The 23892-nt window shown below is 32.3% G+C and overlaps 1 protein-coding gene across 16 annotated transcripts in view; it reads left to right on the top strand.

The window, feature by feature from the left end:
• The window catches only part of FNBP1 (formin binding protein 1), a 172921-nt gene that overhangs the window by 60323 nt on the left and 88706 nt on the right, over positions 1 to 23892 (top strand). For all 16 annotated transcript variants that reach the window (XM_031954819.1, XM_031954820.1, XM_031954832.1 and 13 more), the window contains exons 2-4: positions 11758 to 11873; positions 18941 to 18997; positions 19999 to 20146. In XM_031954819.1, the coding sequence (XP_031810679.1) occupies positions 11758 to 11873; positions 18941 to 18997; positions 19999 to 20146 (321 nt within the window). The remainder of the gene's footprint in view (positions 1 to 11757; positions 11874 to 18940; positions 18998 to 19998; positions 20147 to 23892) is intronic.

Below are 23892 nucleotides of genomic sequence, written 5' to 3'. Positions count from 1 at the left end.
CTGTAAAGAACAGAACAGCTACACCCAGAGAAAGAACACTGGGAAATGAGTATGGACCACAACATAACATTTCCACTCTTTCTGTTACTGTTTGCTTGCATTTTTGTTTTTTCCTTCTCAGGTTATTTTTACTTTATTTCTAAATCCAATTTTTCTTGTGCAACAAGATAACTGTATAAATATATATACATATATTGTATTTAACATATACTTTAACATATTTAACATGTATGGGACTACCTGCCATCTAGGGGAGAGTATGGGGGGAAGGAGGGGAAAAGTTGGAACAGAAGGTTTTGCAAGGGTCAATGTTGAAAAATTACCCATGCATATGTTTTGTATATAAAAGCTATAATTAAAAAAGAAAATTTAAAAAAAAGAAAATACATACAACAGACAAAAAAAAAAATGAGCCAAAGGCTTTTATAAAATAGGAACTCCTGCTTATTAATATAGTATATGAGATGAGAATTCATAATTTACATATATATTAATTAAGGGCTCTCTGTTATGCTGAAATCTTTGAAAATTTTGGGTGGATCTTATGTTAGGGTTTATTATGGAGAGTGGGTTGATATAAGTGATGAAAAGACAAAAAACATTGATGAATTTTTGTTTCTTTTTAAATACCCAGTGACTTCAGGCATCCAACAATTGCAAAAGGTTAGATTCTACTCAAGTTCTCTAATATTCAGCATTTAAAAATTTATTGTAAAACCTTGTTATGTGTACATACAGAGTTAATTTACACTTTTTTTTAGTGCTGGTGAAGTCAAAGTATAGGGGAAACATTTTATAATGCTTGAGACTTCTCAAATCATCATAATGCAAGAAATATGGTACTATATTTGGAATCATAGGACTTCCCATTTTAGGTCTATCATTAGTAATTGTGTTATCCTGGGCAAATCACTTACTCCCACTGGGTTTGATTTCTTTACGTACAAAATGACAGGATTGATTTACCAAGGGCCCTCAAACTTTTAAAATAGAGGGCCAGTTCACTGTCCCTCAGACTGTTGGAGGGCCGGACTATAGTAAAAAACAAAAACTTTGTTTTGTGGCTCTTTAAATAAAGAAACTTCATAGCGCTGGGTGAGGGGGATAATCGTCCTCAGCAGTGCATCTGGCTTGCGGGGCGATAGTTTGAGGACCCCCTGATTTAGACAGTCTCTGAGATCCCTTCTACTCTGTTGTTGAATATATTCTCCTTTTCCATTCTGAATTCATAGATTGAAAAGGCTAGCCACTCATTAACTTTCCAGTGTTCAAGTTTTTCTATGATAGTAGTTATTTAATGTGTTTAAGCAAGAATATTATCCAGAGTATCGGACTACAACATTAGTGGTAATGACAGTATATTTAGCAAAAGACAGAATTAACACAGTTCTGTCTATCTGTCTATCTATCTATCTGTCTATCTGTCTATTAACACATTCCCCTTTTGCACCCACCAATGACTTAAAAAACATCTGTTCATCTTCCTAAGAAGAAATATAACCAAGCAGAGCAATTCTGCTATTTTGTCCTATATAGTATGACAAAATAATGTCCTGGAGCAAGCAGTATAAAAGGTGCTCTCAAATAAATTTAAAATAAATTCACTATTGATACAGAGGAAGTTGTATGGAAAAGAGACCCTGCCATATTAAAATGTGAGAGAAGAAAGAGCTCTCTGGAATTAGAGCCACAACTAGATTGGTTAAGACAGGAATTAACCAGGAGCATGGTTCCATACTTTTCTATTTTTAACTACTTATTCTTTGCAACTGTGTCAATCTCAGTTGTGAATGCCTAATAAAATAAAAAATTTTCTGAGCCTCTCTGAATTTCATTACCCTGAGCCAAATACCCCATTCATCCTTCCTTTTTAAATATCTGTTACTAATTGAATGAGGTATTACAGGAGAGAGATCTCAGTAAAACTCATTATGCTTTCCCTTTTCTTAACATATTGGTAAAGATAGCAGATTTAGAGGAAAAAAAAACAAACAAACTTGTTTTTACTGATGTCTTTTGACTTGATGTATTAGTATCTTTTAACATTATTTTCATCCCTGAATATTTTCCTCCTCCATTACTATCTAGTCACCTATGTCAGGGTGGTAATGGTGTCAGGGAGAAAAAAAGACAGATGTTATAAAAGTTGAAACCACAGGATTTGGGAACTGACTGGATGCTGGGAATATAGTGGGGAGGTAAAAGAGTGAGGAATAAAGAATGACACCTATATTACAAAGATCACAGTAATTGTAAAAGTTAAGAAGAGGGGGTAGTTTGTAGGAACAGATAATGAATTCAGTTTTGGACATATCGAATTCAAAATGTCCATGGGACATCCAGGTCAAGATTTCCAATAGGTGATTTAAAGAGGTAAGAGATTTTAGAGCTGCTTGGATGAATAAATATGAGAATCATCAGCATGGAGATATTAATGGAATCCATGATTAGAAATGGAATCAATGATGAAATCACTAAATAAAATAATAGAAAAGGAGAAGAGAACCCAGGACAGAGCCTTACTAAGGTTCACTTGTCATAATTGGACATCATCTGGATGAAGATCCAGCAAGACAGAATGAGAAGACTCACTCAGGCAAGGAAAGAGGGTAGGGACAGGAAAATCTGATGAGAAAAAAATATCAAGAAGAAAAAAGGAATCCCAATAGACTTTGGACAGAAAATGCCATCTGCATCCAGAAAAAGATTTAAGGAGACTGAATGTAAATCAACACATGGTATCTTCAATTCTTTTTTCTAGTTGTTTTTTTTTTTCTCTCCCAAGGTTTTTTTTCCCTTTTGCTCTGATTTTTCTCTCCCAACATGACTGATAAAATAATATATATTAAAATTAAACTTATTATAATTTTTAAAAAGAAGAAAAAAGTGATTGATAGTGTGCAAAGCTACAAAGAGGGCAAACGAAATAAGGATTGAGGAAAAGACATTAGATTTAGCAGTCAATTGAAGGATAAAGTCAGAAGCAGAGAGTTAAGAAAAGAGAGGAAAGAAAATAGAGGCAATGGTTGTAGAAGACTTACTAGTTTCTTGGTGGTCTTTCTGTAAATATTTATCATTGGTACTGCAATGGATGATGACTAGAAATTCCTTGCAATATTTCTTGTTGTCTTTGAACGTACAAGTAAACTCCTTTTTTGGGGGGTGGGGAGTGATATTCAAGCCTACCCATGACCCATGTTTATATTTAGTTATAATTTTTTTTTCCTTTTTCCAGTTAATTTTATAGCAAAAATGTCAAAATTGATTGATATGATGTTGATCTTCCAGAAGTGTACTCACTCATTAGCCAATGGAAAAGGAACTCAGCTTTAGAGAATCAATAGCCAAAATCAAGTGTATACACATTATGTTTTATTATTCTTTCCCACTTTTTTTTTTGCTTTCACACTGTTTTTGCAGAAGTAATTATTAATGTAATATAATCATATTCAATAATGTAATCATTATATGCTCTGACACTTGATAACTTCATTTCAAACTTAAGAAAAGGTAAAGATAATGAACAATATATGGGAAAGAATGGTTCAGGGAAAAAAATGAAAGAAAATAAGAACTCATAGACTACACAGAACCCTGATGCTTTTTTAAAAAAACTAGGTATACTTTCTTTGAGAAAATTCCTGGATTAATGACCTTCAAATAATGTCACAACAAATGAAATAGAATCATATATTGACAAGCCAAGGCTTGTTACTGGTTCCAAAGTTATCGCTAAATCAGATGTCTGTGTATAGTCAGGATACCAGCCTAATGAGCAAAGATCAGAAGTGGGAAAAAGCAAGAAGACAGACTAGTAATGGGGTGTGTGTGGGGGAGAGATATATATTGCATGAAATTGAAACGACTCAGTTTTGAACTATTTATTTAAGCTGTTATCATAACAATAAGACTACAACCCCTCAGAAATAAACCTTAGTCATCAAAACATTTATCTTACTTGCAAACCATAGAAAGAGAACAGCCAAGGTATCACTGATTTAGAATGTAAATTCATTTGTCTAAGATCTCCTATTATGATTTTTACAATCAGGAGCAGTATCAACTCATAATAATAATAGCTAACATTTACATGACACCCAACATATATCTTATTTAACATAAAACTCCTCTATGGAAAAATACTATTATCATGCCTATTTTACAAATGAGTAAACTAACCCTAAGAGCTGCTAAGTTATTAAACCAGGGTCAGATAACTAATAAATATTTGAGGGTCAGATAACTAATAAATATCTAACTTACTACAAGTCTAGCATTCTATCCCTTACTTTACATTATAGAAAAGCAAAAAATGTATAAAAAAAAAAAAAGGTATAAAGAAAGCTTCAAAAGGAATGCAATTTAACTAAGTAATTCCAGAATCATTTAAGGACAAAAAAAAAAAAAAAAAAAAAAAAAAAAAAATCAAAGGATAACAAAAAGAAAAAAACCTAAAAAAGGATTATCAAGATTATCAGAAGAAATTCTTTTCCTATCAGAACACTGGAACCACCATATTGGACCCTAATATCAGAGCCCTGTTACTGTTTATAAAGTGATAGAAATGATATAAATGAGGACAAAGACTTGGGGGGGGGGGGAATTAAATTCATTGAATATAAAAGGTATTCTAAAATTCTTTGTGCAGTTTTAAATTTTATTAGCTTGAAGACTTTTGGAATACATAATGTAGAAGAAATTTGTATTGGAAGAGACAAAACGTAAGGTCATCAAGAGATTGTTGTGCAAGATATCAAAAGGAGATGATACCAAAGGCATGAGGGTGAAAGAGGAAGAGAATTTTCATTAATATGAAATAAAGACAACTAGATGATGAATTGCTAGTTTATATGTCTACTTTCTTGCTTATGCATGAATTGAGGGGCATCTTCAATGAAATTTTTAGTAGGGAAGAAATAGGCTTCTAGAAACAATTTTTTTGTTTTTTTATTATTTATTTTTTTAACATACATTGCTTTATGAATCATGTTAGGAGAGAAAAATCAGAGCAAAAGGGAAAAAACATGAAAGAGATGGATGAAGACAAACATGGCATGTGTTGATTTACATTAAGTCTCCTTAGTTCTTTTTCTGGATGTAGATAACATTTTCTGCCTAAAGTCTATTGGGATTAGTTTGAATCATTGAACCACTGAAAAGAACCAAGTCTTTCATAGTTGATCATCACACATTCTTACTGTTACTATGCACAATGTATTTCTGGTTCTGCTTGCTTTGCTCAGCATCAGTTTGTGTAAATCTTTCCTGGCCTTTCTAAAATCAGCTTGTTTTTCCTTTTTTATAGAATTAATATTTTATTACTTTCATATACCATAATTATTCAGCTATTTCCCAATTGATGGTCATCTACTCAGTTTCCAATTCTTTGCTACCAAAAAAAGAACTGCTACAAATGTTTTGGCACATATGGGTCCTTTTTCCTCCTTTATGATTTCTTTGGAATATAGACTCAGTAATGGCACTGCTGGATCAAAGGGTATGCACAGTTTGATAGTCCTTTGGGCATAGTTGAATCAGTTCACAACTTCACAACAATGTTTTAGTAGTCCCAGTTTTCCCATATCCCCTCCAACATTTAGCACTATCTTTTCCTGTTATCTTAGCCAATCTGAGAAGTGTGAGGTGTTTTTAATTTGCATTTCTTTAACAGTGATTTAGAGCATTTTTTCATATAACTCTAGATGGCTTTAATTTCATCATTTGAAAATTGCCTGTTCATTTCCTTTGACCATTTATCAACTGGAGAATGACTTGTAAATTTGATGCAGTTCTTTATATATTTTAGCAATGACACCTTTATCACAAATACTGGCTATAAAGATTTTTCTCAGCTTTGTACTTCCCTTTTAATCTTGTTTTTGTTGGTTTTGTTTGTGCAAAACCTTTTTAATTTAATGTAATCAAAGTTGTCCATTTTACCTTTCATAATGTGTTGGAATACACGGGAGAGCTGCTGAAATACACGGGAGCCACCTGACAGTGGCTGCTGGCGATCCAACCCAGAATGGATCTCCTCTTGTGAGAGGATGATACAAGAAGACTGACAGGCAATTGCTGTTCTCTGACCTCTCTGATTGAGGGGTCATTGTGTTGTCTGACTTCTCTCCTCTTCCCTCTGCCTCCAATTTATCTCATTCCCAGTCCGCAACACCTGTGTCAGCAAAGGCTTCCCTGCAACTCCTTCAGATGCTCTGATCCACAGCTGTGGAGGCTCTCAGGGAATTGACCTATTCCTTAACAATATTGATCTCTGGTTCTTCTTTGGTCATAAATTCCTTCTGATCTATTAAGTAAATTATCCCTTGTTTTTCTAATTTATTTATGGATAACATAAACAAATGAAAACCCTGTTTTTCATCTTTTATGCCTAAATCCTGTATCCATTTTGACCTTATTTTGGGTGTGCGGTATGAGAGGTAGGTCTATGCCAAGTTTCTGACATAACAATTTTTGCCAAATACTGAGTTCTTATCCCAGAAGCTGGAGTTTGGGGGTTTATCAAATACTAGACTTCTATAGGCCTTGAATCTAATGGCTTGTGTATCTAATCTATTCCACTGATGTATCACTCTATTTCTTAGCCAGTACCAAATGGTTTTCATGACTGCTGCTTTATAGTATAATTTTAGGTTTGATACTGCTAAGCCACCATCCTTTGTATTTTGTATGGTACTGAATAAGTAGATGAATTTAGGCACAATTGTCATTTTCATTATATTAGCTCAATCTAGTCATGAACAGTTGATATTTAAGAAGATTAGAAATGTGGGGGAGGAAAGAAAGAAAGGACAGATTTATGAAGGGCTCACTATCTTCTTGGCATTGTTGTTAAGCATTCATTCTTATTTCATCTAATCTTCACTACAACCCTAGGAAGTAAGTGCTCTTATTAACCCCATTGTTGCTAAGTGTCTGAGTCTGGATTTGAATTCAGGTTTTTTTGATTATTTATTTTCCCTGTGGCAGCTAGATGATAAAGTGGAAGATTAATTTTCCTAAGTTCAAATCTGGTTTTAGACTGTGTGTCCCTGTCCAAATCTCTTAACCCAGTTTGCCTCAGTTTCCTTATCTATAAAATGAGATGGAGAAGGAATGACAAACCATTTCAGTATTTCTGACAAGAAAATCCCAACTTCTGGAGTCTGGGAGTAGCATTCTATCCACTATACATTCTATCCACTGCTTCTAGAGCGGGTTATGAAGGATGTTGAACGCTTAGCAGAAGTTTTTACATTTAGTCCTAAAGGTAATGGACAGTCCCACAGTTTATTATTGTTTATGGAGGAGAAGGGGAATGATATGGTCAGATCTGTTTTCTAATAATATCACTTTGGTAACTGAGTGGAAGATGGACTGAAGAAGAAGATATAGATTCATGGGTCTCTTTTTCTTAAGTTTAGGTAGTATTTATGTCCCATCAAAAATGTTTGATATAACTTTTTCTTCAATTTTTGGGAAATAATTAGTTTAGTAAAGTTATTTGTTTACTAAATATGAGCAAATAATGTCTAATAATAATCATTTATAATTATATCTGGACCAGAAATCTTTTTTTGGGGAGGGTAATTATCTTAAGGATTGTTCAGTTTCATTTTTTGAGATTAAGTTTTGAGTTAAGTAGTTTTTATTAATTTAGATATTTTATATTTTTGTAGTTAATTCATTTCTTTTACATTTTCAATTTTACTAGTATATAATTCTTCATGAAAGTTTCAGATAATTTTCTGTAATGAAGGTAATATAAAAAGCAGTTTAAAATTTTTTTCATGTTCATTTTTTTAGTTTGAGTTCCAAATTGTCTCCCTTCTTTCACCTCCCCCCCATTCATTGAGAAGACAAGCAATATAATCATGAAATTATACAACATATATTTCCATATTAACCATGTGGTTGGGGGGGGAGCAAGAAGAATAAAAAAATTGAAAAACGATATGCTTCAATATGCAATCATTCTTCAGTTCTCTATCAAAGGAGGATAGCATTTTTTATCATGAATCATTTAGAATTGTCTTGCATTATTGTATGGATCAGAGTGGGTAAATCATTCCTAGCTGATCATTGAAGAGTATTGTACAATGTGTTTCTTGGTTCTGCTTGCTGCATTTTGCCATCAGTTTATAAAAATATCTCCCTTGTCATACTACAACTTGTTCAACCATTCTTCAATTGATGGGCATCCCCTCAATTTTCAATTCTTTGCCACCACACACAGAAAAAGTTGTTATAAGTATTTTTGTACTTATGGGTCTTTTCCCTTTTTTAAAAATTTATTTAGGATACAGACCTAGTAGTGGTTTGTTTGTCAAAGGGTATACATAGTTTTATAGCCCTTTGGGCATAATTCTTATGTTCTCTAGGATGGTTGAATCAATTCACATTTTCACCAACAGTGCATTAGGGTACCTATTTTTCCACATCCCCTCTATATCATTTTTTTTTTCTTTCAAGTTAGCTAGCCTTTCAAGTTATCCCCTTCCGATAAGTGTCAGTTGGAATCTCAAAGTTATTTCAAATTGCATTTCTCTAATCAATAATGATTTAGATTTTTTTTAAAATATAGCAATTGGTAGTATTGATTTTTTTTCTTCTGAAAACTACCTGTTTATATCCTTTGACCATTTATTACCTGGAGAATTGCTTTTATTTTTATAAATTTGCATCATTTCCCTCTATATTTGAGAAATGAGGGCTTTATCAGAGACACTTGCCATAATTTCCTCCCAAATCCGTTTCCTGTTTTTCCTTCTAATTTTGATTGTATTGGTTTTGTTTGTGCAAAAACTTTTCAATTTTAAGTAATCAAAACTATTTATTTTGCCACCTGTAATCCTCTATATTTTCCTTTTATCAATAGGCATGACAAGTAAGTCTTTTTTAAAACAGAATTTTTTTTTAATGTTAAGATCCCTTCAAACTTTATTTTTTCTTTTAAGTAGAATTTTTTCTAATTATATGTAAGCACAATTTTTAACATTTTAAAACTAAATTTCAAATTCCAAATTTTCTTCTTTTCCTGTCCTGAAGATGGTAAACAGTTTAATACAAGCTACATATGTGCAATCATATAAAACATATTTCTATATTAGTCATGTTGGAAAAGAAACAACAGAATAAAAAAACACACACAAAAAAAGTGAAAATAATTTGCTTTGAGTTGCATTCAGACTCTCATTACTGCTTTCTCTGGATATGGATATCATTTTCCATCATGAGTCTTTTGGTATTAAACATAGAATTTTAAAAATATAACTTTGGAAGAATTTCCTTTTCTGGGTAAAAATTTATAACATAAGATCAATTTTACTTCAAGCCTTGTTTTTGAAAATCTCTTAACTCATGAGGCTCAGGTAACTTTATTGAAAACTCATTGTTGATTTAGTGCAACAATATTCAAGTAAAACTGAATGCAAATAGATATCTTCAAAAAAAAAAAAAAAAAAAACCAATAGTTCTGAGTACCCTAATCAGCAGACATGGTTCATTATATTGTATACATTCGGTCTAAAGAGACAAGGAATGCTGATATGAATGGAAGAAATATGCAGATAAATTGATCTTAGTACAACAATGGATTTGAGGGGTGCCCAGGAACTTTGGCAATGCAATTTCTCCCATTCTTTTGTCTTTGAAAACTTTGAATATGTAGTATGAATTTTTATCAGATTTCCAAGCCATCAAAACAACATTGCTAAGGCCTAGGGGAAAGAGAAAAGCTTTATGCTAGAGGGGGGATTTTGTTATTTACTAAAAATGGACAAGGGAGGAGGATGAATTATTCAGAATCCTATGTAAATATATTAACTATGATATTTGCTATCATAAAGAAATAAGAATAATAACAATTGATATGTAATTAATTGGGCTTTCCCCATCTCAAGTAGCTTATATATTTCAGCCTTATTAACATTAATTTCATTAGCTTGACTTTTATTCTTATAAGAATGAAAATTATTAAGGCTTTACTTATATTTGAATTTCACAGCCTTAGGCCTGGCCAATCTCAATTAACATGTTGATACAAAATACTTGATCAAGGAACAATTTGAACAAAAAACTTAAGATTTAACATTGTGTTTATTTTATTTTATTTTTTTTTCACAGTACTTAATTTTTTTTTTTAATTTAATAGCCTTTTATTTACAGGATATATGCATGGGTAACTTTACAGCATTAACAATTGCCAAACCTCTTGTTCCAATTTTTCACCTCTTACCCCCCCACCCTCTCCCCTAGATGGCAGGATGACCAGTAGATGTTAAATATATTAAAATATAAATTAGATACACAATACGTATACATGACCAAAACGTTATTTTGCTGTACAAAAAGAATCAGACTCTGAAATATTGTACAATTAGCTTGTGAAGGAAATCAAAAATGCAGGTGTGCATAAATATAGGGATTGGGAATTCAATGTAATGGTTTTTAGTCATCTCCCAGAGTTCTTTTTCTGGGCATAGCTGGTTCAGTTCATTACTGCTCCATTGGAAATGATTTGGTTGATCTCGTTGCTGAGGATGGCCTGGTCCATCAGAACTGGTCATCATATAGTATTTTTTTTTTTTTTTATTTAATAGCCTTTAATTTACAGGATATATACATGGGTAACTTTACAGCATTAACAATTGCCAAACCTCTTGTTCCAATTTTTCACCTCTTACCCCCCCACCCCCTCCCCTAGATGGCAGGATGACCAGTAGATGTTAAATATATTAAAATATAAATTAGATACACAATAAGTATACATGACCAAAACGTTATTTTGCTGTACAAAAAGAATCAGACTCTGAATTATTGTACAATTAGCTTGTGAAGGAAATCAAAGATGCAGGTGTGCATAAATATAGGGACTGGGAATTCAATGTAATGGTTTTTAGTCATCTCCCAGAGTTCTTTTTTCTGGGTATAGCTAGTTCAGTTCATTACTGCTCCATTAGAAATGATTTGGTTGATCTCGTTGCTGAGGATGGCCTGATCCATCAGGACTGGTCATCATCTAGTATTGTTGTTGAAGTATATAATGATCTCCTGGTCCTGCTCATTTCACTTAGCATCAGTTCGTGTAAGTCTCTCCAGGCCTTTCTGAAATCATCCTGTTGGTCATTTCTTACAGAACAGTAATATTCCATAATTTTCATATACCACAATTTATTCAGCCATTCTCCAACTGATGGACATCCATTCAGTTTCCAGTTTTTAGCCACTACTAACATTGTGTTTAAAGAGTAAGCAAAAGAACTATTTTTGTCATTGAGTGACATTATTCTTACTATTTGCAATAACATATTAGAAATAATATTGGCAACAATTAGTGAGGAGATAACATGTTTTGCAAAAGGTTTTACTAAATAGGAATTTTACTTTAATTCTAAGAGTACTATTACCAATTTCACACATGTATTTTGAGGCTTCACTGAGGTTAGTAATTGAAGTGTTGAGTATTAGGGTGATTTTGAAATTAAGGGAATTAATTTTTTTTAATGGCAAGATCTGAATGCCAGTGCCCAAGGAAATTATGTGTTACAAGCACTGTCCCCATTGCAATATGCTATGGACAAGCCATGTATTAAATCATATTTATTAATGCTAATTTTAAATAATTGATTTAAGTACTTATCTAAAATCACAGAAAATATAAGTAATACTTTTTATACAGCAGTACTATTATGAGAATCATTATTTTAAATTCTGCCCAAACAGAACAAAACTCTAAACTGTTTCATTGGTTTTTGACAGGATCAGTTTGACAACTTAGAAAAACACACACAGTGGGGAATTGATATTCTTGAGAAATACATCAAATTTGTCAAGGAACGGACAGAGATTGAAATCAGCTATGCAAAACAACTTAGGTAAGTTGACATTGAGACAGGGGATTGCTTTGACAACTGCAAAAGGATCTTAAAGAATAAAAAATAATAAATGGTAACAATCATGTTTGTATTTACAGAACCTTTGAATTATTTGGTTTTTCTTAATATGAGAAGAATATATTGTGTTAATAGTAACAATTCATTTTTGAAGACAAATTTTAACTTTCTTAAGCTGTGAGAGAAAAATAAAAGCTAGGTCATTATGTTGAAGGTTGATTCCCTTATGTTTTCTTTTTGAACACTGAGCCAAATAATATTAAAATGTTTACATCTTTCTCATCTTTAGAAATATTTTAGTGACTTGTATAAAAGGATTTAAAAGATATTAATGGACCTGAACCCATTAAGTTTTAATGGCTTATAGATTTACATGATCTTTATTTTGTTACAGAGCTTCATATATTTCCATCTTAGTCATGTTGTGAAAGAAAAATCAGAACAAAAGGAAAAAGCCATGAAAAAAAAAGGCAAACAAACAAAAAAGTGAAAATAGTATACTTTGATTCACATTCAGTCTCTATAATTCTTTCTCTGGATGTGAATGGCATTTTTCATCCCAAATCTATTAGAATTGTCTTGGATCACTGTATTACTGAGAAGAGCTAAGTCTATCACAGTTGATCATCACATAACCTTGCTGTTACTAGGTACAATGTTCTCCTGGTTCTGCTCACTTCACTCAATATCAATTCATGTAAGTCTTTCCAGGCTTTTCTGAAATCAGCCTACTCATCATTTCTTTTTTTCCTAATGAGAATTTAATTTATTTTTTTAAAATAATAATAGCTTTTTATTTTTCAAAATACATGCAAAGAGAGTTTTCGATATTCACCCTTGTAAAACCTTGAGTTCCTAATTTTTCTCCCTTTCTTTCCACCTTCCTCCTCCCCTAGATAGCAATATAGTATAGGTTAAACATTTGCAATTCTTCTAAACATATTTTTACACTTATCATGCTGCACAAGAAAAATCAGATCAAAAGGGGAAAAAATAAGAAAGAAACAATAACAACAAAAAGGGTAAAAATACTATGTTGGATTCCAGATTAATCTTTATAGTCCTTTTTCTGGATGTAGATGGCTCTTTCCATTACAAGACTATTGGAATTAGCCTGAATCACCTCATTGTTGAAAAGAACCAAGTCCATCACAGTTGAACATCATGTAAATCTTGTTGTTGCTGTGTACAGTGTTCTCTTGGTTCTACTCACTTCACTTAGCATCAGTTCATGTAAATGAATGGATTCCTATTCCACTGATACATTACCATATTTCTTAGCCAGTACCAAATGGTTTTGATGACCACTGCTTTATAATACAGGTTTAGGTCTGGAACAGCTAGGCCACTTTCCTTTGCATTTTTTTTTTTTAATGAATTCCCTTGAAATTCTTGATCTTTTTATTCTTCCAAATTAATTTTGTTTTATTTTCTAGCTCTAAAAAGGTAATTGATTGAAATAGCCCTGAATAAATAGATTGATTTAGGTAGAATTGTCATTTTTATTATATTAGCTTGTTTTACTCATGTGCTACCCATGATAGTCTTCCAATAATTTAGATGTAATTTTATTTGTGTGAAAAGTGTTTTGTAATTGTATTCATATAGTTCCTGCCTTGTCTTGGCAAGTAAATATTTTATATCCTAGGTATTTTATATTATCTAAGGTTATTTTAAATGGGATTTCTCTTTCTATCTTTGCTGCTGGACTGTTGGTAACATTCAGAAATAATGATAATTTATGTACATTTATTTCATATCCTGCAACTTTGCTAAAGTTGTTAATTATTTTGAGTAGTTTTTTAGTTGATTCTCTAGGATTCTCTAAATATATCATCATATTATATGATTATCAATTGCAGTGAACTTGGCTCTTTCAACAATAAGGTGATTCAAGTCAATTCTAATAGACTTTTGATGGAGAAAACCATCTATATCCAGAGAGAGGGTTTGGGGGACTTAAATATGGATTACAAAATAGTATTTTCACCTTTTTTTTAGTTGTTGCTTGTTTGCTTGCTTTTTTTTCTTTCTCATTTTTTCCCTTTTTAAGCTGATTTTTCTTGTCCAGCATAAATGTATTTATAAATATATTTAGAAAAATTACACATTTAATCTGTATTGGATTGCTTACTGTCTAGGGGTAGGGGGTAGAGGGAGGGAGAAAAATTTGGAACACAAGGTTTTTCAAGGTGAATATTGAAAACCATATTTGTATTTTGAAAAATGTAAAGTTATAATTATAAAAAAAATGATTTTAAGAAAAGTTGTATGTATTAAACCTATATCAGATTACTTGCTGTCTTGGGTGAGGGAAATAAAACGGGAAGGAAGTAAAATGTGGAACACAAAGTCTTACAAAAAAGAATGTTGAAAACTATCTTTACTTGTATTTGGAAAATAAAATACTATTGAACATTTAAATATATACCATCATATCATTTGCAAAGAGTGATAGTTTTGTTTCCTAATTACCTACTCTAATTCATTCAATTTCTTTTTTTTTCTCTTATTGTTGAAGCTAACATTTTTAATATAATATTTAATAGTAGTGGTGATAATGGTCAATCTTGTTTCACCCCTGATCTAATTGGGAATGCCTCTAGCTTATTCCCATTAGAAAAATGCTGATAATTTTAAATAGTTGCTACTTCTCAGTTGAAGGAAAACTCCATGTATTCCTATGCTTTCTAATATTTTTTAATAAAAATGGGTATTGTATTTTGTCAAATGCTTTTTCTGTATGTATTGAGATATCATATGATTTCTGTTAGTTTGGTTATTGAATTGGTTAATTATGCTGATAATTTTCTGGATATTGAACCAACCCTGCATTTCATGTATAAATCTTTGAGGTAGAAGGGTTTTTTTTTTTTGTTTTGTTTTAACTAAAGTATCCTCTTTTGAAGATGAACCTTGGTCTTCCCTGTTCCCATATTATGTTTCAATGATATGGTTCTTTTTTCTTTGATGATTCATTTTTTAAAAATAAGAGGTATTGGTATAAACATCTTTAATCATGGGGTGGGAGGATGTTCCTAAAGCTTCCCTTCAGCTCTCCACTCTGACCATGAACTCCAAACCAAGAGTTCCACTCTCCTGTAAGTACCCACAGCCATCAGTGTCCAGGCCCCACTGCCTGTGCACTCACTGGTGCTGATTCCTTCTCTCCCAGGGCCGTGTTTCAGCAACACAGCTGGGCCCGAAGTTTCCTATCAGCAGAAAGAAGTTCACTCATCCTTTTCAGACTCAAACCCAAAGTTCACAAACAATTCTGGAGTTGAAAGTCTCTGTAGTTCCTGTGGAGGCTCCAGCCACACCCAACTCACCCCAAGGCTGTCCATTTAATTTTTCTCTGGAGCTAGCTGGGAGGTGTTTGCATTTCCTACATGTTAATCCCCAGCTTGGTGTCTTTATTCTGATCTTGGGCTGTATTTAGAGGACCTCTGTTCTGCCCCAAGTCTTCTTGATTTTTCACCAATCTATATTGGTTCTCAGACACAAATTTGTTCTATTTGTGGGGGAAATCGAGACAGCTTGAAATTTATCAGCCTACTTGGTCATCTTCCCAGAGTCCTCCCTCCATGTATAAATCTTACTTGGTCATAGTATATTATCTTGGTGATAAATTGCTGTAAGGAGATGTACTCTTTAGCAAAAAAATTCATTTGGTACTTGTCATTTTTGCCTTGGCTGTGTCTTTAGGAACCAATTAACAAAAAATACTAAGGTACCATGCTATGAGCATGATATATTGAAGATAATTTTGGTTGGAAAGCACTAAATTTAAAGAGTTTAATAGACTTTTTGCAGAAGGTAAAATTTTAGTCAAAGCTTGAAAGCTAGGAAAGCCAGGAGGCAAAGGTGAGGCAGGAGAATTCCTAAGAAGAGAAAACAAACATTAAAAATGTTTAGTCTGGAGAGTGAGTGGCAGTGTGTGAGGAACAGTAAAGAGGCCAATGTTACTGGATCTTAAAGAATATGGGAATGAGTAAAATGTAGGTAGACTTTTGCAAAGGTAGAAAGGGGCAGGATTACGAAAACCTTTAAAAGCCAAACAGAATTTTATATTTGATCTTGCTGTTAATACTAAGCTGCTGAAATTTATTGAGTGAATATTTAGGACAAGTGACATGATTATATCTGTGCTTTATTTAGAAAGATTGCTTTGAGAGCTAAATAGAGAAAAGAAGATGGGAGATAGGGAGATCAACCTAGTAATCTTTTGCTATAGAGTGAGATCTTGAGGGCAGTGGAAATGACACTATTAGAAGAGAAAGAACATACATGAGAGTTGTTAGAAAAGTAGAAATGACTGGACCTACTGATTGATTAGATAAGGTAGGTCAGAGACAATAAGTAATTGAAAATGTCATTTAGATTGTAAACTTACAGTACCTGGAAGGATGGTGGTCCCTTCAACAGTAATAGAAATATTGGGAAGCAGGAAGACTTTTGAGGAAAAGATAAATGAGTTCATTTCCAAAAATATTGATTTTGAAATGGTTATGAGACATCAAGTTTGTGGTTTCTAATAGACAGTTGGAGATTTGACATTGGAGGTCATTGAGGAACAAAGAAGTTCTGGTGCTAGCTAGCTAGATAATTTTGATTGAGTTAAATATGGATTGAATAAACTTTAGAGGAAGAGAGGTAACTGAACAAATGATGGTAGTAACATAGCCTGGCAATCTCAGTAAGGAATAAACAGTTTCAAATTTTCCCACCATAACCAGTGAGTTGGAGTTGGGAATATGAGAGAAGGAGGAATCATTGTTAGAAAGAATGCATTTCCCTGGATAGAGAATATGTGTCATCAGAAGACAGTCAGGTCTTAATCTGTTCAAGAAGATGGAAGAGAATGAGAAAGGAAAAGATGTAAGTTGGAAACTAGTTTATTACTTATGGGGTAGACAGTTCAAAGAGCACAGAAGAGATGTGTAGCTGTAGAATGACATCAATTGTGTTGAATTGAGGAGGGTAAGAAAAAGGTAGTAGTGGTAAATGGTGGATAGAGAATGAAGTTTGAACAATGGCAGTCAGAAGTTCAAAATCACTGAAGTCTTACGTCAAGGGGTAGGCATGACAGGATGGGTTCTTTAATCATTGAGAAATGGATTAGGTGTTGAGCTTCAAGGAAGATTTCCCCCTCCCCCCCAAAAAAACAAAACAAAACACCAACAACTATGTTTCATATTAGATATCTTCACTTCTATCAATCAGTGATCGTACAGCATAATTCTAAAGCCCTTTACCATTCTTGTTGTCCCAGGCTTGATGTTCTGGTTTATCAATGTTCTTCCTAAAATGTAGTATCTAGAATTGAACACAAATGTGTGGGCTTATCAGAGGAGGATAAATTGTAACTATTTCTTTTTTTCTAGACATGGAACCTTTCAATGTAGCCTAAAATCCATTAGATTTTTAGGTTCTGTGTTACATTGTTTGACTCCTACCATTTCTGTAAAAGCTGCAAACATCTCTCTGCTTTGAAATGTTGTTTAGATGCATATCACCATTTTGTACTTGGGAATTTAATCAGTTTTTATTCCATTTAAATGGACATACATAAATTATGTATATGTAATTAGTCTCTGAATAAAAAACAATTTATATGTGTTATACATACATATACACACATATATGAAATATACATGGCTAGCATGAGAGATTTTATCAAATACTTTCCAGAAATTCAGGCTTTCTATGCCTATTGTATTTCCTTCTATTGCATTTCTACCTTGTCATAGACGATAATAAGGTTAGACTTGCATAATCATTACTTAATTAAGGAAAAAAACTAGTGGTAGCTACCATAGGGCCTTGCCTGAGCAGGCTGGCATCAGTGGAGCTTTTCCATTGCCCTTATTACCACTAACCCTACCCAGCCTACCAGGTTGTGTCCAGTAGATCCTTCTCATGGAGTCCTTAAGCTCTTCCAGTTTTCTGGTGACCCTTTATCTCAACCCCTTGGAAAGGATTCCAGAGTTCTTGTTCTAGTTCTTCCCTCAAGTACGCCCTTCCCTGCTCAGCAACCATGGATCAGTGCCTGCAAAATCAATAAAAATAGAAGTATGAGGCATATCTGCTCATTCTGCTTCGGTGAACAGGAGCTTTCTCCAAAACTTGTGTTAAGATAAAGGACAATTGAGGGCAGCTAGGTAGTGCAGTGAATAGGGCACCAGCCCTGAAGTCATGGGCTGAGTTCAAATTTGGTTTAGTCACTTAACACTTCCTAGCTGTGTGACACTGGGCAAGTCACTTAACCCCAATTGCCTTAGAAAAAAAAAAAAAAAAAAAAAAGATAAAGGATCATCTCTCTTGTTACTATATCTTCAGGCCCATTCATAGCCATATGACCTGATAGTACACTCTGTGGTATCTTGTTGAACCTTGGATCTTGTTCACACTGCCACTAAGCACATCCATCTACCATGTAACTGACCATCTTTAATGTTTTGTCTTACTTAACTAGAATATGAATTCCTTGGGAATAGAGATTATTGTTTTTACCTCACTAATACTTTTCCTCATCTGCCCTCATTAACATTTCAGTTCTCCTATAAGATTAATCATTTATTAGGTAATCAGTATATTGTAACATTCTTGAAAATAATACGCCGGTGCTATATAACGCTTCATTTTTCTTGTTTTGGAAAAGGAGCATTGATTTTCTTAAGTTTAGAAAATACTGAGTAAGTAGTACCTTGATTCTTTACCACACTTGTTAAGTGAGAATCTTATATCTTTTAATAATAAATGGGAATTAAGTCCATAGATAGATATTTTTGTTTTACTTTGCTTCATTTCTGTACATGTCTTTCCCCACCTCTTAGTCCTTTAGAGCTTTAACCATATTTCTTTTTTAATTTTTTGTATGTATGTCCAGTAACTAATCCAGAACTTGGTGCACAGTAAATATGCTAGTTCAGTTGCTTGATTCACCTTCAAATAGATGAATCCAAAGTCTATTTCATTCTCAGAATTGCTTGTATTTATAACAAGAATTTTGTTTCCTTGGGATAAATAATTTTTTTATTTTATTTTAGGAATCTTTCAAAGAAATATCAACCCAAAAAGAATTCAAAGGAAGAAGAAGAATACAAGTATGTTTATTATCAATTGTCTACAAACATTGATGATGATTATCTTGTAGAAGGGAGAGGAAGCAGGCACCCGCAAGATAGGCTTAATTTCTCCTTATTTTAAAGGACTGAAGAGAAATTATAGCTGTTGAAATTTGTTATGCAACATGATAATTATGGAAATATATATAGAAGAATTGATTATATATATTGAATTTATATTGTTTAATATATATTGAATTACTTGTAGTCTTAAGAGAAGGGGTGGGAGAAAAAAATTTGAAGCAGTTTTGCAAGGATGAATGTTGAAAACTATGCATATATTTTGAAAATAAAAAGCTTTTTAAAAATAAATTTTTAAAAGAGAGAAAATATAGCTATTTATTTTATAAAGGACAAACAACAAAATAGAGGGAATTTTTCTCAGCTGGTCATTTAACACATTGTTTTGGATACTATTAAAGCCCCCCAAAAAAGATAAAAGGGATTCATTCTATTCCCATTTTCCAGTTATATTAATACAATTAGGAATACATGTAATATATAACCTAGCATTTTCTAAAGAATGGAGATTATTAATATTTGTAATCATAATGTTCTTAATATAATACCTGTGTTCCTCAACTGGAAAGTGTCCATATCACTCATATAGTATTTGGTAGAAATAAGAGACTTTTTAAAAAATGTCACCAATTCTTACCACAGAAGTTCTTTTACTTGAGTTAGATAAGAAGTGATGAAATTGTCTTAACTATGAAAAAATCATCCATTAAGCAGAATACTTCAGCTTTATTTAAGTCAGTACAACCACTAAGGCATTTTTTTAAAATCTGTAATTAAATTAGGAGTTATTTTAATGAAAATGTTTAATGATTTGTCTGAATCCCTTTTGGGAACTCTTGCAAATTAACTTATTTTAATTAATATTCCGAGTAGCTAGCAATATGGGATGATGGAAGAGATCTGTGGCTTTGTATAACTAAATGCAGTAATACAAACTTCTCTTTCTGTGTACTTTACAGGTATACATCATGTAAAGCTTTCATTTCCACTTTGAATGAAATGAATGATTATGCAGGGCAACATGAAGTTATTTCAGAGAACATGACCTCACAGATTACTGTGGAATTAACTCGATATGTACAGGAACTAAAGCAAGAAAGAAAATCGGTAATTAGCCATTTCTTTCAAATGATAAAGTTTGTAATCAGGTAATGGGATTCTAGAATTGGATAACACTTAAATTAGAGATAGTTGCCAATATGAAAATAATGGGTAAGGAATATGACAAAATAGGTACAAATTATAGGGCAAATCATAAAAGTTTTTGTTTTTCAAGTATTTGAGGAAATAAGAAAGATATTAAAAAGATAGTAATAATAAGTATCATGACATATGAATATGGCTGCCCTTGGTACTAGTTCAATAAAAATATAAGTCCTACTCTGATATGTGTTAGGTCTATGATACTGGCCAAGTCACATTCTTCATTGTAACACAGGAGTCTTTTTATAAATTGCAGTTGAGTTGCTGATCTGTATTGGTGGAATGAGTTTTCGTAACTCAGCTTTATTATGTTTATGACAGATCTACGCAAAAATAAGTAATCTGCATGATTAAGTGTTAAATGGATTAAATTTTCTATAAAAGTTAAAGTGAAGTAAAAGTGATTGAAGAGAGATTATAAATGATCTCTATCACTTGTTGATATTTTACATTTATCCCTTCTAATTTCATGTTACCCAATAAAGTCTTAGATTTCACTTTTTACAACCTTTACACTTCTTTCTGAAGGCTTTCACTAATTCTGGAGGGGATGGAAAGTAATAGGATTTCCATGTGCAGTGAATCTGCCTTGGGGCACAGTCAGTAGAAAAACATATTTTAAAAAAGGAACAACATATTTGTATAAATGTTAGCTTTTACTTTAGTTAGTTAATTTTTAAATTAATTATATTATTATTATTGACTTAGCCAGTATTCTTCTTTTGTAATCTTACTATAGAACCTGAACTCTAGTGCATGGTTTAGGGTACATTTAGTAAAGGGTGCTGACAAGTCCAATTTGAGGGTAATAAATGATTACAATGAATTCTTTGTGAATGATTTGAAAACAGAAATTTATGTTTGTCAGAGCACTGATGCAAACAGCAGTAATTGCTCAGTTATATTCTCAGTCCAAGTCACTTTTGTATGGAAACTAACTATAACAGTAAGATGAGATTCAAAATAATGCATGATTACTATCTATGATAAAAAAAACAAAAAATCTAAATACTTGAATTGGACTAGTTCTCTGCTTCCTATTCTTTCCTTGGACTTGCAAAGTATTATACCTTCATTTGGCTTTTACAGTAGATTAAGCTTGGTGTGAATACAGTTTTATCTGTCCCTGTTGGCCAGCCTTTCTATATGTATACAGTTAGAATTTTAGTCAGATTTCTATATTTATTTTAATAAGTAGTTAAGTTCTGTTTCTGGCAACAGTAATAAGATAGAAAAACAAGAGAAACTTTAAACTCAAATGCAAAGATGCTATTGAAAAAACACCAGACGTTGAATCAAAAGATTGAAATTCTTGTTCAAGGTTCTACTTTTTATAAGCCAAATTAATTTGTTCATATCACTTAACTTCCTGGAGCCTCTGGTTCTTTAAAATGGCTATAATGATAATTGTTACAGAATTGTAAAGTTTGTGAAAGGTACAATATATAAAGTATTTTGGAATCTTAAAGTACTATGTTAATATAAGCTTATTATTTTAAGTTTTGTGTATTCTTGATGACTTAATTCTTGATTGTCCTCCCTTCTTGGTCTCTGATAGCTAAGATTGTCTGTCTTATCTTTAGTCTTATTCATTATTAATGACTCACTTAGCACTACATAGGTAAAAAGGAACAGTCTTCTAATTTTACAGATGAGAAAACTGAGAGCCAGAAAGGTAAAATGATTTGTCACTGCACAAGTAGTAAGTGACAGAGCTAGGATTTAAATGAGGACTTTTTTTAGATTAGTCTCCAAATGAAATACCATTTTACTGCCCTCTAATATATTCCCAGCTTTTTGTTCATATAGCTATTTATTGTCAGTTCTTCTTTTATTCAAGCAGATGGTAACTTTTCACATCTTTCTATCTTGTGAAATTCTTGTTCATAACCTTTCCTATGTCCTTCATAGAGAATCTACCCATGAAACATGTAATAAATAAAAAAATAAATAATATCCCATTAGATTGTGATTCTTGATACTTGATATGTTTATTTGATTTATGTAAATGAATTAATGATATAAATTAAACAAGAGGCTGTGTTTTTTACTAGGTAAAGAGTCAACTTCTGGGTAAGGAAAACTTGGACTTGATGTTGCATTTGGTACAAAATAGTTATGTGACCATGATCAAGTCACTTAATTTGCCCAAATCTCTTATTGGATAATTAGATGGTGCAGTGGATAGAATATTGGCCCTGGCATCAGGAGGAGCTGAGTTCAAATTCAGCTTCAAATATTTACTAACTGTGTGACCCAGACAAGTCACTTAACCTCTGTTTACTCTGTTTATTTACTTATTGGTAAGATGAAGATAATATTAGCTAGCATCTACATTTCAGGATTGTTGTCAGGAGCAAATGAGAAAATAGTTGTAAAAGGCTTAGCATACTGTTGGCACACTACATGAATGCTAGCTAGTAGTAGTAGTAGTAGTAGTAGTAGTAGTAGTAGTAGTAGTGGTGGTAGTAGTGGTAGTAGTGGTAGTAGTGGTAGTGTTTTTGAGATTCTTACTAGAAAGTGTGGTTTTGAACTAGATATGATTTTCAGTGGCTTTTTTCAATGTCCTCAGGGAAATAAATATATAATTAAAGCTGCATAGAGAGATGATGAACTCATTGCTAGATGGCCAATATGAGAGAGGTTTTTTTGTTTTTTGTTTTTGCTTCATCATACACATTTATTTCCAGAGGAATTGTTTTTCCTTTTGGAGGGAGGGAGGGAGATGAGAGAGAAAATAGATTCATGTTAATTTAAAAAGATAGCTTTGTATTCATACCATACTGGTAATATATCTGTGAAACTACCTTTTCATATTGACAGGTTTTTTTTTTTTTTACTTCCAAGTTTAAGTATACAGCTATACTATTTAATATCTTTTTTTCTTGCATGTTGGTTCATATTTTGAACTTGCTAATGTTGTGGGCTAAAATTCTTTAGATTGAAGGAATAATGTGATTGTTTTATAAGCAAAAGTAGCATTATTTTCACAGAATTGTTACTTTGGTCTGATAACTTATAATAGAATCTCATTTCTAAATATAAATGTCATAATCACTGGTAACAGCAGACATTTAAGAAGTAAGAGAAATTAAACATAGGTATACTAATAACCTTAAGAAAAATATAACTGTGATATATATTTGTAGCTAATTGCTCAATGAATGTTATGTTTTAATAAGTCTTAAAATTTTCCCGATATTTTTGCACTTTTTAATGTTATCCAATGAAAACTTGTTTCCCCTTCCATATCTTTTTGTACATAATTTTTCATAGTTTAAAATCAGTTTAGTTCAATAAACATTTAAAAATACATTTATTATATGTAAAGCTCTGTGATAGATGCTAAGGCAGGATGTAGAGGAGGAATTAGTAAAGGTGCCATATTCACACAATTATAATGTAGAAGACATAAATGAAGATACAAAAAAGTATGAGATTTGAAGGAGGAAATTGTAAACATAGGAAATTTAAGAAAGGCTTCATATAATTAAATGAAATTTAAGTTAAGCTTTAAGTGGAAGCCGAGGAAGTGTATAGATATTCTAAGAAGAAGCAACAACATGAACAAAGATATGGATGGAGGAAGAAAAGTACAGGGCTTATTTATAACTGAGAAAATGTCTTGGTAGAAAACTGGAAAGGATACT

This window comes from Sarcophilus harrisii, chromosome 2, assembly GCF_902635505.1.
Source record: "Sarcophilus harrisii chromosome 2, mSarHar1.11, whole genome shotgun sequence".
Classification (NCBI taxonomy): Eukaryota; Metazoa; Chordata; class Mammalia; order Dasyuromorphia; family Dasyuridae; genus Sarcophilus; species Sarcophilus harrisii.
This window is presented reverse-complemented; position numbering and strand designations above follow the sequence as displayed.